This window comes from Haliaeetus leucocephalus, unplaced genomic scaffold (genome assembly GCF_000737465.1).
Source record: "Haliaeetus leucocephalus isolate CR32 unplaced genomic scaffold, Haliaeetus_leucocephalus-4.0 Scaffold339, whole genome shotgun sequence".
Classification (NCBI taxonomy): Eukaryota; Metazoa; Chordata; class Aves; order Accipitriformes; family Accipitridae; genus Haliaeetus; species Haliaeetus leucocephalus.
This window is the reverse complement of record NW_010972775.1, coordinates 3,594,275-3,608,738: the sequence shown is the minus strand read 5'-3', so window position 1 is coordinate 3,608,738 and position 14,464 is coordinate 3,594,275. Positions and strand designations below refer to the sequence as shown.

At 38.3% G+C, this 14,464-nt stretch overlaps 1 protein-coding gene across 1 annotated transcript in view; it reads left to right on the top strand.

The window, feature by feature from the left end:
* UBE2Q2 (ubiquitin-conjugating enzyme E2Q family member 2) overlaps window positions 1-14,464 on the top strand; it is a 52,687-nt gene that overhangs the window by 18,472 nt on the left and 19,751 nt on the right. Inside the window, exons 6-8 of the mRNA XM_010572256.1 lie at window positions 6,680-6,784; window positions 8,461-8,517; window positions 10,566-10,706. Coding sequence (XP_010570558.1) covers window positions 6,680-6,784; window positions 8,461-8,517; window positions 10,566-10,706 — 303 coding nt within the window. The remainder of the gene's footprint in view (window positions 1-6,679; window positions 6,785-8,460; window positions 8,518-10,565; window positions 10,707-14,464) is intronic.

The following is a 14,464-nucleotide window of genomic DNA, read 5'->3' as shown; positions in this document are numbered from 1 at the left end:
GGGGGGGTGGGTGGTGGAACCCTGAAGTAAAACTTGTGGGTTGAGATACAAACAGTTTAAAATAATAATGATAATAATAATAAAATGGCAATAATAGTAATAAAAGGATTGGAATATACAAGTGATGCACAATGCAATTGCTCACCACTTGCCAGCTGATGCCCAGTTAGTACCCAAGCAGCAATCCACCCCTCCTGGCCAACTCCCCCCAGTTTATATACTGGACATGATGTCACATGGTATGGAATATAGCTTTGGCCACTTTGGGTCAGCTGCCCTGGCTGTGTCCCCTTCCAACTTCTTGTGCCCCTCCAGCCTTCTTGCTGGCTGGGCATGAGAAGCTGAAAAGTCCTTGACTTAGTCTAAACACTACTTAGCAACAACTGAAGATGTCAGTGTGTTATCAACATTATTCTCATACTGAACCCAAAACATAACACTATACCAGCTACTAGAAAGAAAATTAACTCTATCTCAGCCAAAACCAGGACACCATTCTATGCAGGAAAGTAAGTGTCCTTGAATATTGCTTGGAGATAAATTTCAGTACAAATGTACTTTGTTCCACAAAAAGCAGTCTTGCAGCCTGCTGACAAATTCAGTGATTTAAAGTGTTGTTTTTCCTCTCCAAATTCAGCTTTATGGATATTAAATAGCCCTTAAGGATAATCTTTATTAACGGATTATTTTAACATTTTTTGTTTATTTTTGTGTACCGCAATGCATGCATGTATGTGGTGCATACAAAACCAATCAGTCTGCAGAATACTGCTTGTTGCATGGATTAAGTGCTGGCCTTAGTGTTTGCCTGGTTTTGGAAAAATTGGGAACGTTCTTTCTCAGGAAATCATTCACCTGTGATGTTTACTGGGATGTTAATCAAGCATACTTGATGTTAAATAAGGATGTGTAAATTTATTTTTCTAAAGAATATTTAGGATGCATTTGACTTCTAGCAGAAATAATCAGAAAACTAGCAAGAAGGTGACAGTCTTCACGGGCCTTGCCATCATTAAAAACAAAGGGGCATTGCAGAGGAACATGAGCGTTTTAATGTATTATGTTGGATCTGATTACAGGGGAGACACACATCAGTTGTGTATTTTCTCCTAAACTCTAGACTAAACGACATTTAGAAGAATGTTACAGATCTCTTAGTCTTTGTGACTTCTGCATAGAAAGACATACAACAGTATAGCAGCAGAAAATGTGGCCAAATCAACTTTTTTCTTAAATACCCTTTTTGAAGGTTGTCCAGCTTTTGAAGCTGGTATGGCTAGTAGTTTCAGACTAAAGGTTTTAAACAAGATATTTCCTATGTTTAACTACCTACAGGTTTGCTTGCAATAAGGTAGAAAGCTTTATTGCAAACATGCATAGGACTTGCTGTGCTGAATTGCATATGCACATAGACTGCTTATGTATGTTGTAAGAAAACAGCTTCTGATATCAAGATTGTACTTGCCCATGTAAAAGCTGATGGGTTGATGTAATAGACACCTGTGGATGGCCCATTGGTTTCTCAGGAATCCACCCCACATTATGTTATGCCAAGATGAAGACAAATGGGAGTGGTTGAAGAGGCAAATACTTACACTACAAAACCTGGCTTTGTTTTGCTCAAAAGGCTTGGCTTTGTCGGGTTGGGGTTTGTTTTTTCTCCCTACAACTTTTCCCCATGCAAGTCCCTCCCTCCCCTTCAAGGGTGTTGGAGCAAGTCACACACAGACTTCTTGGAGTAGCGTAGGAAGGGATAAGGAACTACCGGTAGAAATCCAGAGGCATGTGATTTTATCGTACTGTCTCCTAAAAATTCATGCAGTTCAATTTAGACTTTTAGAATGTTCAAACCAGTTTTCATTTAATTTATTGCAGCTAAAGGATCATTTGTGCCATGTTGCTCTAAACTCAAAGTTATTGAACATTCAAATTTTGAATGGGAAATTGCATTGGACTTTTCCAGGAGCTCAACTGAGCACAGCGAACATGTGCTAAAAGCACTACTAGCATGTGTACCCTAATTTAGTGTTCTTTAGTATTACTCTGCCCTTTCTACTTGATTTGTAACTTTTGACAGGTATCAGCTGTTTGGGAAACTAAAGAACATGCTCTTCAGGCATAAAAGTTTGACAGTTCTATGTATATGGTAGCCTTGTCATTTGACATGGTAAAAAGAAAACTGTTTTACTGAGTTAAAATCATGCACATGTCTCCTGGAAAATCTTCTGTGGGTCTGAAATAGTGTTACTTACCTTGGCATCAGCATGGTGCTTTTTGTTACGCAAATTTGTCAAAACACTAAAAATGTTGAAAGGTTAAGAACATGATCAGCATAGATAGCATTAGGTTTGGAGGCTTTAGCTGCTCAACTGTTCATATTGAACAAGTTCCAGTCAGCAGATGAAAGGGATACAGAATTCTCTCTGATCCCTAGTGTCTCCTGAATTGCTTTTCAGATCCTGAAAATCAGCATTACATTAGACTTGGTGGGTAGCTGAAACTGACAGCTGCCTTCTAGTGGTTGTGCCATGCAAAAGATAATTTCATTGTTCTGTTTAATATAATGGAAGTTACAGTTGCAAGTCTAAAGTCTCAAACGTTCCTTCATGGGTTATTAAATATAACTATACATGATTTGGAGGTTTGCTTTTTAAAGACAGTAGTGAAATGGACTTAAATTCGGATGGGCAGCTTTAATTCTCACACTGTGCAAACCTTGAGGGCTTAAACTTGCATGGAAGAAGTCAAAAGTATAGAATTACTGGCATAAGTATGTGTACAACATGGATAAGCTGCTATCCCTAAGCACACTGCTTCTGTATTAAGAATTTAGTTTTAGTCCCACATGATGACATTTCAGGAAAGAATGTTGGCTCTTTCAAACTACCAATGCAGCGGCAACTAATTATGCATTGGGGGTTATAATGACAAAATGCAGGAAGAAGCTTTGATGTACTTTCTGAAACTGCCCAAGGCTGCTGAATATGCATGAGGCCAGTTACTGCGCAGACCACCTGATAGCTAAGTAGTGGTCACACTCCAAGTGACAGCTATTTCTTCCCTCTGTTTCCTCTTCTATCCTTCTTCAGGAGTTTCCTTCAGTGGTAGGCTAACACTTATCAATTACTTTATTTTTATATAGATATAGTGTGTGTATATATATGTAGATAGATACGTATAGAAGAATGTGTATACTTGCACTATACTTCTGAAGTCCATGTTTCTTGGTAATCAGAAAACAAGGTGCTTCATAGTGAACCCAGAAGTATATTAATATCATTAAAGGTATGCTAAAATTGTTAATGCTTTCACCCTCCATTAGAAAGATCTCTTCATGCATAAGAAGGCCTCCTAACATAGGATAGGTTTCAGAAAAATTGTTCTAAACCGTTTTCAGGTTTGTAAGATGTTAACACAGGAAGCAAAAAATTCTAAGAGGTATTTTTGTGTTCTAAAACAACATTATGGTGTCCATAAGAACTACCAACTTCTCAGAACTCCTGAAGCATTAAAAGTTGTATTGTAGATGCATATGTTATTTTTATATTTTGCGATTATTTTTATATTAATTATAATCAGTATCATTAATTTATAAATTTGACATTGTATTTGGTCACTTAAGCATTTACCTTATGCAGACTATTTACATTTTTCCTTTAGTACCCTGTGGATTATGCATTCTAGTTGCTGTTTAGTTTCTGCTTGAGGCAGTTTGTATTCCAGGGAAACTATTGGTATACTGATAGCCCACTGTTCTTCATAGCAGCAAAGTGTGTGTTAAGCATTCATTTTACATTAGCCAAGTATGTGAAGTTAGCCTGAAAATATATTTAAATTATTAATACATGGCAGAAATCTGCTATCCCTTTTGATACAGTCTATTCATGTACCATTAACACATACCAAATCATGCTAGGCCATGCTCAGAGCAGGGTGTTGGTTCAGATGACTTCCAGACATGCCTTTCAGCCCAAATTATCCTATGATTTTTCATACCTATGAGCAGAGCATAAGGGATAATGGTGATGGTGATCCGTGGCAGAAGGATCAAGGGTATGAAATGAATTCCTGAGGAGGAAAAACATAGTAATGAGGAAGAAGGGTTGTAGAGACGGGATCAGCTTCTCACTCTGCCACCACCTTTGCAGATTGTAGAAACTGATGTCAAGTAAAACATCTTAGCTATAAAAATGAGACTGCAGTTTGACAGCTGCATTAAGCTAACCCCGAAGCGTAGACTGCTGCCAAGGAATGGGGTTCCTGCTCTCAGCTGCGTGTTTCTGCCTCCCCCTTTATGGTGAAATTGGTGCTTATGTTCTGCAGCACATCAGGAATTGATCTGCCACGAAGCTTGTAAGCTGCTGTATGGTTGTGTCATCTCTGGTGCCAGTGCAAATGAGAAGGTGAAAATGTGCTGATGGAGGCAGGGAGACACCTCTTCAAGCACAGCCACTGTGTAATTTGGTCCAGGTTGTGCCAGCAGTTTGTTGCTTTGAGAGTGCTTGTGTACCTTGCAGTAGTGCTGTGTTCAGAATGAAGTGAGAGAAGCTTACAACGTGTTAGGTCCTGGCTGTAAAGATTCCTTCTGAATTTCAACTCAGGTGACAGGACTTCTCATGAAGATGATGGGGAGTGGAGGGAGCAGGAAGCAGTTCTTAACTCTCGTCCCAGCCCTTACTGTCTCTGTCTGTAAAGACACATATAGTATTGTGTTCATCTGCTTTTCCAAGCTTTGGACCAGCCAAATCCTGGTGGTGGTATTCTTCCCCCACCATTTAGATTTTTTGTATGCTTCATAACAGATGTAAACATAGCTTTACATAGCTACATGAGAAAAATTACAATTCCTGAAATTTTATAGTTTACGCTCCAACTCTCCATGAAGCAGTGTTGTTTGTGAGGAGAAAATTTTTTTCTCAACAAAATGTGTAGCAGTGCAACTTTAAGCATCTTACAAATATTGAGAATAATAGTTCTAAGACCTGTGATTCTGTCTACCGAGTAACTTTGATTGATTAACCTGCTTTCTGCCTGCTAAAAGGTTTCCTGATATTTCAGACATCCAGGAAGTTTCGAACAGGTGTAGAGTCTTAACACGGGTGAAAAATGTGATTGTTACAGAAAGCTTCTGGCAACATAAACTACCACATCTCATGTATATACTCACAAGAGATGTGTTGCTGATACACCAGTTCTTTTGGTGTCATCTGCTTTATTTTTGAGTTAAGGATGACCATCATGAATGATGGAGAAACAGCAAACATGGTGCGGTAGGAGAGATTGTTATTAATTCTTGTAATGCAGGCTGGTATGTCAGTTCATGGCCTCCGATGAATAAATAACATTCCTATTCAACAGGAATGTTGATTTCTACTGAAGAAAGGAAAAGCACTGAAGCTTTCCAGTAGCATAAGGGCAACATTTGCTTATCAATGCTAGTGATTTGGGCTTGGAAATGAGTTCTTAACCCTGCAGAGGCTGAATTTTCACTTGCAGTAGGGTAAGGTAAGAGCATTTAAACTGGCCTGTAGCAAGGCTTTAGACATGTAGAATATTTTGGAGTGACTAGATTTTTCTGAAGTACCTTAATTTATTGTATATTTTAAGAAATACAGTATGCAAACACCAAATAGTGTTGTAGAGGTATCATTCTTTCAGGATGATGTGGTCTATGCTGTACCTTGGGTGAAGCCACATTGCCTGAGTCTCCCTCCTTTATGGAGAGATTCTTAAAGGAGAGTGGAGGTTGCTGCTGTAAGCATTAACTACTAGTGGTGCTGAAGGTTATGTGTACAGAAATGGCTGTCTTGCACACTGCCTTCTACAAGTGGCAAGACAAACTCCCATTGGTATGTGGGAGTCCAGTCTTCTATGGTCTTGGCCTTAACTAGGACTCTGAGGCTGCCTAGAGAAAGTTAACAGCTATGGAAATTCACTTAATTAGCGTGGTGGCCAAGAAGCAAATTTAATGTTTCTCTGTTTCTGCAGAACTAAATTTATTTTCTGGATAGCATTACAGTGAGTGAAAGGTGTTCCATATTTTGCAGTTAACAGAATCCAATCAATGTAATGCTAAAAGCTGGAAACAGAAATCGGTGATAGTAACAGATTGTGCCTCAACCTGATACAAGATAGGGCAAGCAGACTACTTGGGCTCTAGCTCAGAGGCTAGCTAGTTTCTATGCCTTGTACAGCGTTTGTCTTGCTTCTAGTGCCTCACTGGTATGTCCCTAGAAAGGGATTCAGGATGTGGAAAATCAGACTGTTCCTCCTTGCTTTTTGAAGACCTGATTCTTTAACCTAGGAAATTGGAATGGACCATCTTGTCTCATGAAATATGACCATTTGATTATCCCCTAGTGATCTGTGGCTGATACGCCTATGCCTGGAATGGATGGTGCTGCTAGAGCAGATTATTCTTTTGCTCATGGCGTTCTTCACTTGACATGAGGAGAATGGGAGCCATCTTTAACTTGCCATGTCCTTGGTTTCCCATTGTGGGGATTTTATTACAATGACTACAGAGAAAAAGAGCGTTCTTTAAACTTTATTCCAGTGCGTGCAGATTTAAGTGCTCTACACTGACTGAAAGTTCAGTACCGACATGTGAAGAAAATTCAAAATGTATTGTTCTGTGCTTTGGTTTAAATAGACATTTCCATGTTTTCTTTTTTTATAGCTTCTTCAACAGCTGAAGCGATTAATATGTGACCTCTGCAGATTATATAATCTTCCTCAGCACCCAGATGTTGAAATGTTAGATCAGCCATTACCAGCTGGACAGGTAAATTAAAAAGCTGTGGACACCTCCTTATGACAATGAAGGAGTTGTTTTTTCAGCTCCAAGAAACAAGATGGTGGGAATGATTAAACCTTGTGTAAGCCAGAACTGAGATATGAAGCACTGTTGCTTTATGGTGTCCTTGATCTGAATTTTGTTTGCAGAATCCATTTAATGATGGTGCGATACTATTACACAATTTACTTTGGAGTTTCTGTACCATTGAAAGGTGTGTATGTGATACCAGTGCTGTCAGTTTAATTCCCTCCTAAATACTGTTCAAGCCAATCACTGTGCATTCCTACTGCTTTCCAAATTTACTTTTTTCCAAAATGTAAATGTGATTAAACACTGTTTACTTTTTCTTGAGGAGTATATGTTTTACAGTGTGCACTTGGATGAACTACTATTGATATTTTCCTTCCTCCTCAATCCCTTGCAGAGACATGGGATATCAAGACCATATGCTACTTTGGGTAGGGAGTATCTGAGGTGCCTTGTTTACTGTTTGTGCACTTGACAAATTAAGAGTTGTGAAGGGCTGTGAAATGTTCTGGTTAACTAAAATGTTTTGTATTGTGCTGAAAATGGAACTGGTAACTGACAGTAACTGCTCTTTTTTTGTATTTTTAATAAGATTATGATATCTTCTTTTGCTTATACATGTTAAGATGAAACGTTTTATAAAAACTCCTGTAGCGTAACAGATGGTTTTCCTGTGGTGACAGTACTATAGTAATAACAAATAACTTGCTTAATTTTGGTCATGTGCCCAGCTGTAATCCTATAGGTCTTTTCTCTCAGCCACCCACATAGCAGTGCAACTACAAGGCAATAGGCCTGTAATATTAGGAAGTAGCTTTGTTGAAGAGTCTTGCTTATGCTCTAAAACTCAGAAACAAACTCATGGAGTGTTTCTTAGCCAGAAATGTCAGATAATTTGCAAGTTAAATGAGAGTGGCCTTAGTAAGTCAGACCAAGGATCCATCTAGTCCCCTGCATTGTGTACAGCAGTGGCATTCCTCCTTTGCCAAAGGAAGAGTAAGCAGAGGACAAGCATATCGGAATGCTCCTGAGTAGTTCTGCAGCTCAGACTTCCTGAGCTTGAAGTGGTATCTTGAAATGGAAAGCCATAAAAAATGAACTCAATGTATTGTTTTGGTATTTTATCAAATAATCTAATAACAATGGCTATCTGATGATAGTAGTTGTTGCATAGAAGTTCTAGGTAGTGAGACAAAAATCCGTTAAGTTTCAGAGGTCTAACGTTTGTTGGGTTTTTTCTTTTCAGAGATCTAGCGTGTGTATGAATTCTAGTAAGAGCCGTGATCTTTTTTCATGGTTAGGAGATCATGAGTTACAATGTGCTTGACTTGTTTATTGCATTTGTCCTTGTCTCAGAATAGGATATCCTTATCTGAATCTTAAGTTTCCACTTAGAGCTTAATGTGAAATTAATTGTGACATTCTGTTTATCTTTGCTTCATGCAAAAATCTCTTCACTGTTGTACTCCAGGAAAGCACCTTTGTGTATCTTTTACATTAAACTTCCGTCCTTTGCAGACCTTGATAAGTGTAACTTTCATATATATTGCTTTCTTTTTCATAGTAGACTTCCTGCTTTTGAAAGAAAGGAAAATAGGCATAATTTATGCAGAAACCTCATTGTTGTATTGCAGAATGGAACAACAGAAGAAGTTACATCAGAGGAGGAGGAAGAAGAAGATATGGGTGAAGTATGTGTAGATACAAGATTGTTGTCCTAATCTAGTAGAATTCTGGCATTTTGCACTGCAGTGGCTGGCTAATTATTTAGCTAAACTGTAAAATGTAATCTCCCTGGAGTTCAATGGAAAAGGTAATTAAAAATTTGGATGTTTACCTTAATGTCAGCTTTCACTTCGACTGCAAAACTAGTGAAATTTTCTTCTTAAACCTAGATCTCAGCTGTGAGGTACTTGGATACCAGAATTTGACATCTGTTTGTGCTTTAGTCAAACAATACATAACATTGTGTGCCAAATCTGTAAGTTTGCTTTGTTAACTCCTATTTCAAGCAGCATATGAACTGGCTCTGATACAGCTGAAAGTGCCTCCCAAATCGAAGCAGACTGGTGTTAGAGTAAACCAGTTTGCTGATTCGTTAAACAGGTGAGCTAGTTTTTAACTGTACTACATTGGAGGACATGGAAGGACATCTGAAACAGACATGCTAAACTTTAAGGGGGTTATGTCACTGTCTGACAAGACTGTGCTCCTTTTAATACGCTTTTTACTATGTGAGAACCACCCCTTTCAATTACTTCTACAACATGTTAGAATAGCTGCAAGATGCTTGCTTTTTAAACCACTAGAAATAGCCTTATTATAGGAGAACTGTTCTGACTACTTCAGATTAGATTTTTAATGAAGGTGTGTAGTAAGAACGAACAACTCGTTCTCTGAATAAAAGGTCTTCCTTTAGAAAAGATCTAAATGTTACCCATGTTCTGGAATTAATTTGAATCAGCCTCTCTTATACCATATTTAGCCTGATCCAGACTACATCTGTTGGAGCCAGAGTTTCTGTAAAGGTAGTATGTATGCTACCATATTCTGCTGCCACAAGGCTCTTGTTGCTTGCAGACTTGTAAGTAGCCTTTTGCACTCTGTTTGACTTACTTCAGACAAAAAAATTGTCATGTTTGTCGTTATTTATAAGCTGTCAGGTGGCATTGTGTGTGGCACTGATACCTTCAACTTGTAATCTTGTCCATTTTCTAAATTGAAAATAGCTTACGGTTCCTGGGGCTATATCATTATTTTGAGAAACATGAGCATTTTAAAGAATACTCCGTTTAAAATCTGTTATGGTTGGAGGAAAACGTGTTGTCAAGGGCACCAGATAGGTGTGTACTACATAAGACATCCTTGAAGTTGCATTTATGGCCAGGTTTTCCTGCCATGCAAACAGATGGTGCATAAAGAGTACCCACAGGTGTGGTGAAGCACTGCATATTGGAGCATATCTCATAGTTGTGTACTCATAGCTTGCTGGTATGGCTGCTGTAGTGCTTCCTTTTTCATCTCAAGGTATTTACATCCTTCCCCTCCACAAATAGCACTTGAATCACCTTTCAGGCAGTTATCTTAAGTTCAGAGTGCTCCTCTGCAACAGGATAACCCTGTCTCAGAATACAGAGTGGAAGATTTTTCAGTGTCTTAGTCTAAACTCAGAACTGAAATGTTGGCTTGTGTGATTGGAACACTTGACCACATAATTTTGTCTCGCATCCTAATTCCAAAATTGTTGCATCTAATCTTCAGCTGAAATGTTCACCTTGAATAAAGTACATGTAGCTTTCTAATATTTTACTTTCTTGAAGGGTTGCTATAGCCCTGCCAGATATTTTAATCGTTGTTTGCCAGAAGTGTAATATAGCTAGGATTCTAGTTAAAAAAAGAGCCTGCTTTTAGACACGTCTTGGAGACACCCTAACTGTGGTTACTTTTGAATTCTTAAGCCCTGTTCAAAATGCCTTAACTTCCTGTCTTCTACCTACTTTAATGGGCTAATTCACTATAGTCTTAACTTCTTGCAGAGGTTTTATTGTGCTTGTTTCTGTGACCAAAAACATGTTGTGAATTTGGGTCTCATTCATATTGTGAAGGCTCCCTACACTTGAGTGAATACTGTTGGCTGAGAGAGTAAAGTTACAGCAAAATAGAAATGGCATCCAACAATCACTAATACATAGTGCGGTGCAGTTAAGTTATTTACAGTGAATTTTCCTCTATCCTGTAGGACATTGAAGATCTGGATCACTATGATATGAAGGAGGAGGAACCAGCTGATGGGAAGAAATCTGAGGATGAAGGCATTGAAAAAGAGAACCTTGCAATCTTAGAAAAAATCAGAAAAAATCAAAGGCAAGATCACTTAAATGTGAGTTAATGATTTATGTTTTTTCTTTGCAATACTTCTGGCTTTAAAATAGAAATGGCTTTCAACAAATAAAGCCTACTCCTATGCACCTAGACATAAATTAACCTGTAGCTGACTTCCAGCATATAGACGACAAACGTCTCAACTTATGGGACCTAAATAGCTCTTTTTGGAGAAGTTTGAACAGGCCAGCTAAGATTCCAAGGTCATTTAGTAAATGGACTCATCTTTCATCAAAATCTTTGGCACAGGAAGTTAGTTGTCAGTCCACATCCCACAGAGGCACAAAAACTACTTCAAAGCACTCTCATTCAGCCTGGGAGAATGCTATCATAATTTATTTTGTCCAGTTGGGTTGGGGTGTTCTTGGCATTTTGGATGAAGCAGCATATTTTAGCTTTTCACTAGAGTCAACTCTTACATATAAATCCAGGTTTCCCACTTGTTAATGATATTTAACTGCTAATCTGATTTCTAGAGATATCCATTTGGTTGTCCCTCTGTCTCCTGCTTGATGCCTTTGTTATGAACAGTAGTCCTCCTTGCAGAATTAGCAGAAAACATGTAGGTTGTAAGCATGACTTTTGTTGCTGAGGCCTTATTAAAATAACAAAGCCATATATAAACCTGACTGCATTAAAAGTTATGGGTGACTTAACATACTTAGTAAACCCAGGAATCTGTGCTTTAAATCTATTTTATGCATGAGTTTGTTTTTCAGTAGTATCTACGCCACGTGTAAATCACTGAAGGGTGAGGTGTTTTTTGCCAGACGTAAAGCAAGGGGCCTTCAGCAGCTCTGCAGTTTTATTATCACAGTTTTCCGAGTGATCCTGCCAGTGGGCAGTTGTAAAAAAAAACCTGTTTGTTCTCCAGGGGCTTAAAAATGTTTTGTGAAAAGTGCCAAGTTCCAGAGAAGCTTCTACTTCTCAAAGGTGCATGTAGGAAGTAATGATGATGTCATACAACCTTAATTTTATTTAGCCTGGCTTCCAAAGAAATCAAAACTTTTGTTTGACAGAGGCTTAAAATGTATAATGCATGAAATTCAGTGCTTCTGTTCATGACCAATTTCACCCAAAGGTAAGGGTTCTAAAATTTTCATAAGTCACCTGTACAGTAAGAAGGTGCTTGAGCCAGTGCCTGCTACTGTGTGAGCTCCAAAGTTTTTTATATGCTGTTTGGCAAGTCAGCAGACATGTAGGTCATGTCTAGGCACAAGATGTGCTATTTCTCATTAAACTAATAGTTGAGGATGTGAGCAATAGTTAGGTACAGGGGAGGGACCTGTAAGTATTTAGGGAAGGAATAAGATTTAGTATTGGTATGTAGGGAGGACCTGGATTTTTGCCCATGGAACCAGCTTTGTTCCAGTTCTTATACTTTATGATTTTTCCAGTAAATATTTTCTAAATAGCCTAAATGGCACTTAAAATTTGTATTAGATTTAAGAGAATTGCTGTTGTGAACCTCTTTGGATTTGTAGGAAGAACTATATACCTCCAAAGTGCTTGGTGCTAGCCAAGCCAATCCAATCCACTTTTAATATTGGATGCACTCCTGATAGATCTAGTTACCATAAGATGTTAGGGAAAAGGCTCATTTAGCAGAATCTTGACTATTTCTTGTCATGAATTACTGGCCCTAAATAACTTTAGTTTAGAAAAAAATTCTTCCTCTTCATTACTGACACTTTAACATGGAAAAGGGTTTCGGTTTGTAGTCATCTGCTTTGCAAAGGAAATAAAACAGAAATGCTTCTATCAGGGTTCTTCAACTAAAAATCTTCTGCACCTGTCCCACTGCTGTTCTAATATGACTTGAGTGCAAACCTGTCAAAAATACCTTAGACTTAACGTTTTGCTGAAATAGGCAGCGTGAGATAGCTGGCTAGAGGTGGTTGCACTTTGATTTGTGTATGAATTCAATAGTTACCTATCAGGTTGTCTGAAGGAAAGTGTACAGTAATGATCCCCCCTTCAAAAAAAAAAAAAAAACCAACAAAAAAACCAAAACAAAACCAACCAACCTAAAAAAAACCCAAGCCTGATCAGCATTTCACTCTTTAAAAGCAGGTAAACATAAGGTGCCAAACTGCTTTTGCTGTATAGTCAAGTCTGTTTTAAGACTTGACTAACCATAAGCACAATGATCACTTACTGGTTTTGTTTAAACTGAAATGTTTGTTCAGAGTTTGAGAAGATGCCTGTTAAGATTCTGTATATTTCTGCATTTATAACTCAGACCTAATGGTAAAGAGTCTCTAATTGTTAAAGAAAATAAATGCTCTTGCAGCCTGAAAGGCATGGTCTGCTTTACTATCATCTAAAAATTTGGTAGAACTGAAAAAAGGTTTTTGTAGTGTCAACATTCTTCCTTGGTGTGGAAAGCCTCTTAAAACTGCAGATTTGCTTTTGCTAATCTGCTCTTTCCCATTTAGCAAATATTGCCTTTCCTTTTGCTTTTTCCCTCCACATCTAGTGGAGCTGAAATGAGCGCTGCTGGTTTTTTTTGTTTGACAACAGCAGATTCAACTTACGTAGTAGCTGTTTCTCATGCCAAGACACTCTTGTTGATGCTGGTGCACAAACAAGGTCAGCTGAGTCCAGGGAACAGGGTATTCAGCTGCTGCTGAGGAACCATGGTATTTTTGTGGGTCACCAGAAATAGCTGTGCTGCTTAAATAATTTCTCAAAGGAGTTGTGAGGGTTTACTCTTAAGTGCTTGAGAGCTGAAAACTATAGCCGCACTACTGACCTAGGAAGGAGCTAACCTAGTAGCACTTAAATGCCCTTTTATGCTGCCAGAACATGGGACTTCTATTAGAACATGTTAAACATGCTCTAAGATAGCAGAAGTTTGCTCAGTATCCTAACATAAGGTAAAATTTAAATCTGCACAGCCCTTCACAGGGGGGTTTCTTAAAGGACAGTACGAGTTTCACAAATTTAAATGTAGTGGCTAAACAAAGTCTGGTTTTCACACAAACTACACAGCTGTTTTGGTATACTTTGTTTCCTCAGCAAAGTAAAACAAAGCCATGCTGTTTACATGCTTGCTGTTGGAAGAGGGAACATGAAGCCTAATGTAAGGCTTTGACTAGTGCCCAATGCAACCGGAAGACTTTTCAGTTTCTTTACATGTTCTTTGGCCAAAATCTGTGTGTCATCCTCTCTCCCCTTGGCTGAAACCTTGGCAGGTTGAAGTTACGGATCATGCTAAAGGTTTTTCCAGAGGAAAGGAGTGCATGCAGTCCCATTCTTGCATATTCTTAACAGGTTAAAGACATTTCTTAACAGGTTGAAGACATTTTTCTGCTGCTCAAGGCTGTTGTCATAGGAGTTTTAAGGGTCTGTGTGTTTTATACAAGTTAAGAATATCTATCCACTAATTTTGTAAAGGAGTTCTCTTCCTTGGCAGTATCCCTAATCCTACTCTTCTTGCCAGCATCAAGAAATAAATTTGGCTTGCAGTACAGTATGTAACTTGGAGCAAGAATTAATCCTCCTCTTAGCATTGTAATAACTTTAAAGAACCACTTGCTTACTGGGAATAAAACAAGGTCTTTGAACTGGAATCATTAACTTCAAATATTAAACAACTTGCTGCTGCTTGCTTTGCAGAGGTCTCTCCCCACATAGTCATTTTAGAGATTAATGCTTTTCTTATTTAGATAATGCTATTAGCTTTTTGCATTTCCTACTGAGGAGTTTATGCATTTCCCTTTTGAAGTCTCAAATATCTCCACTTTCATCTTC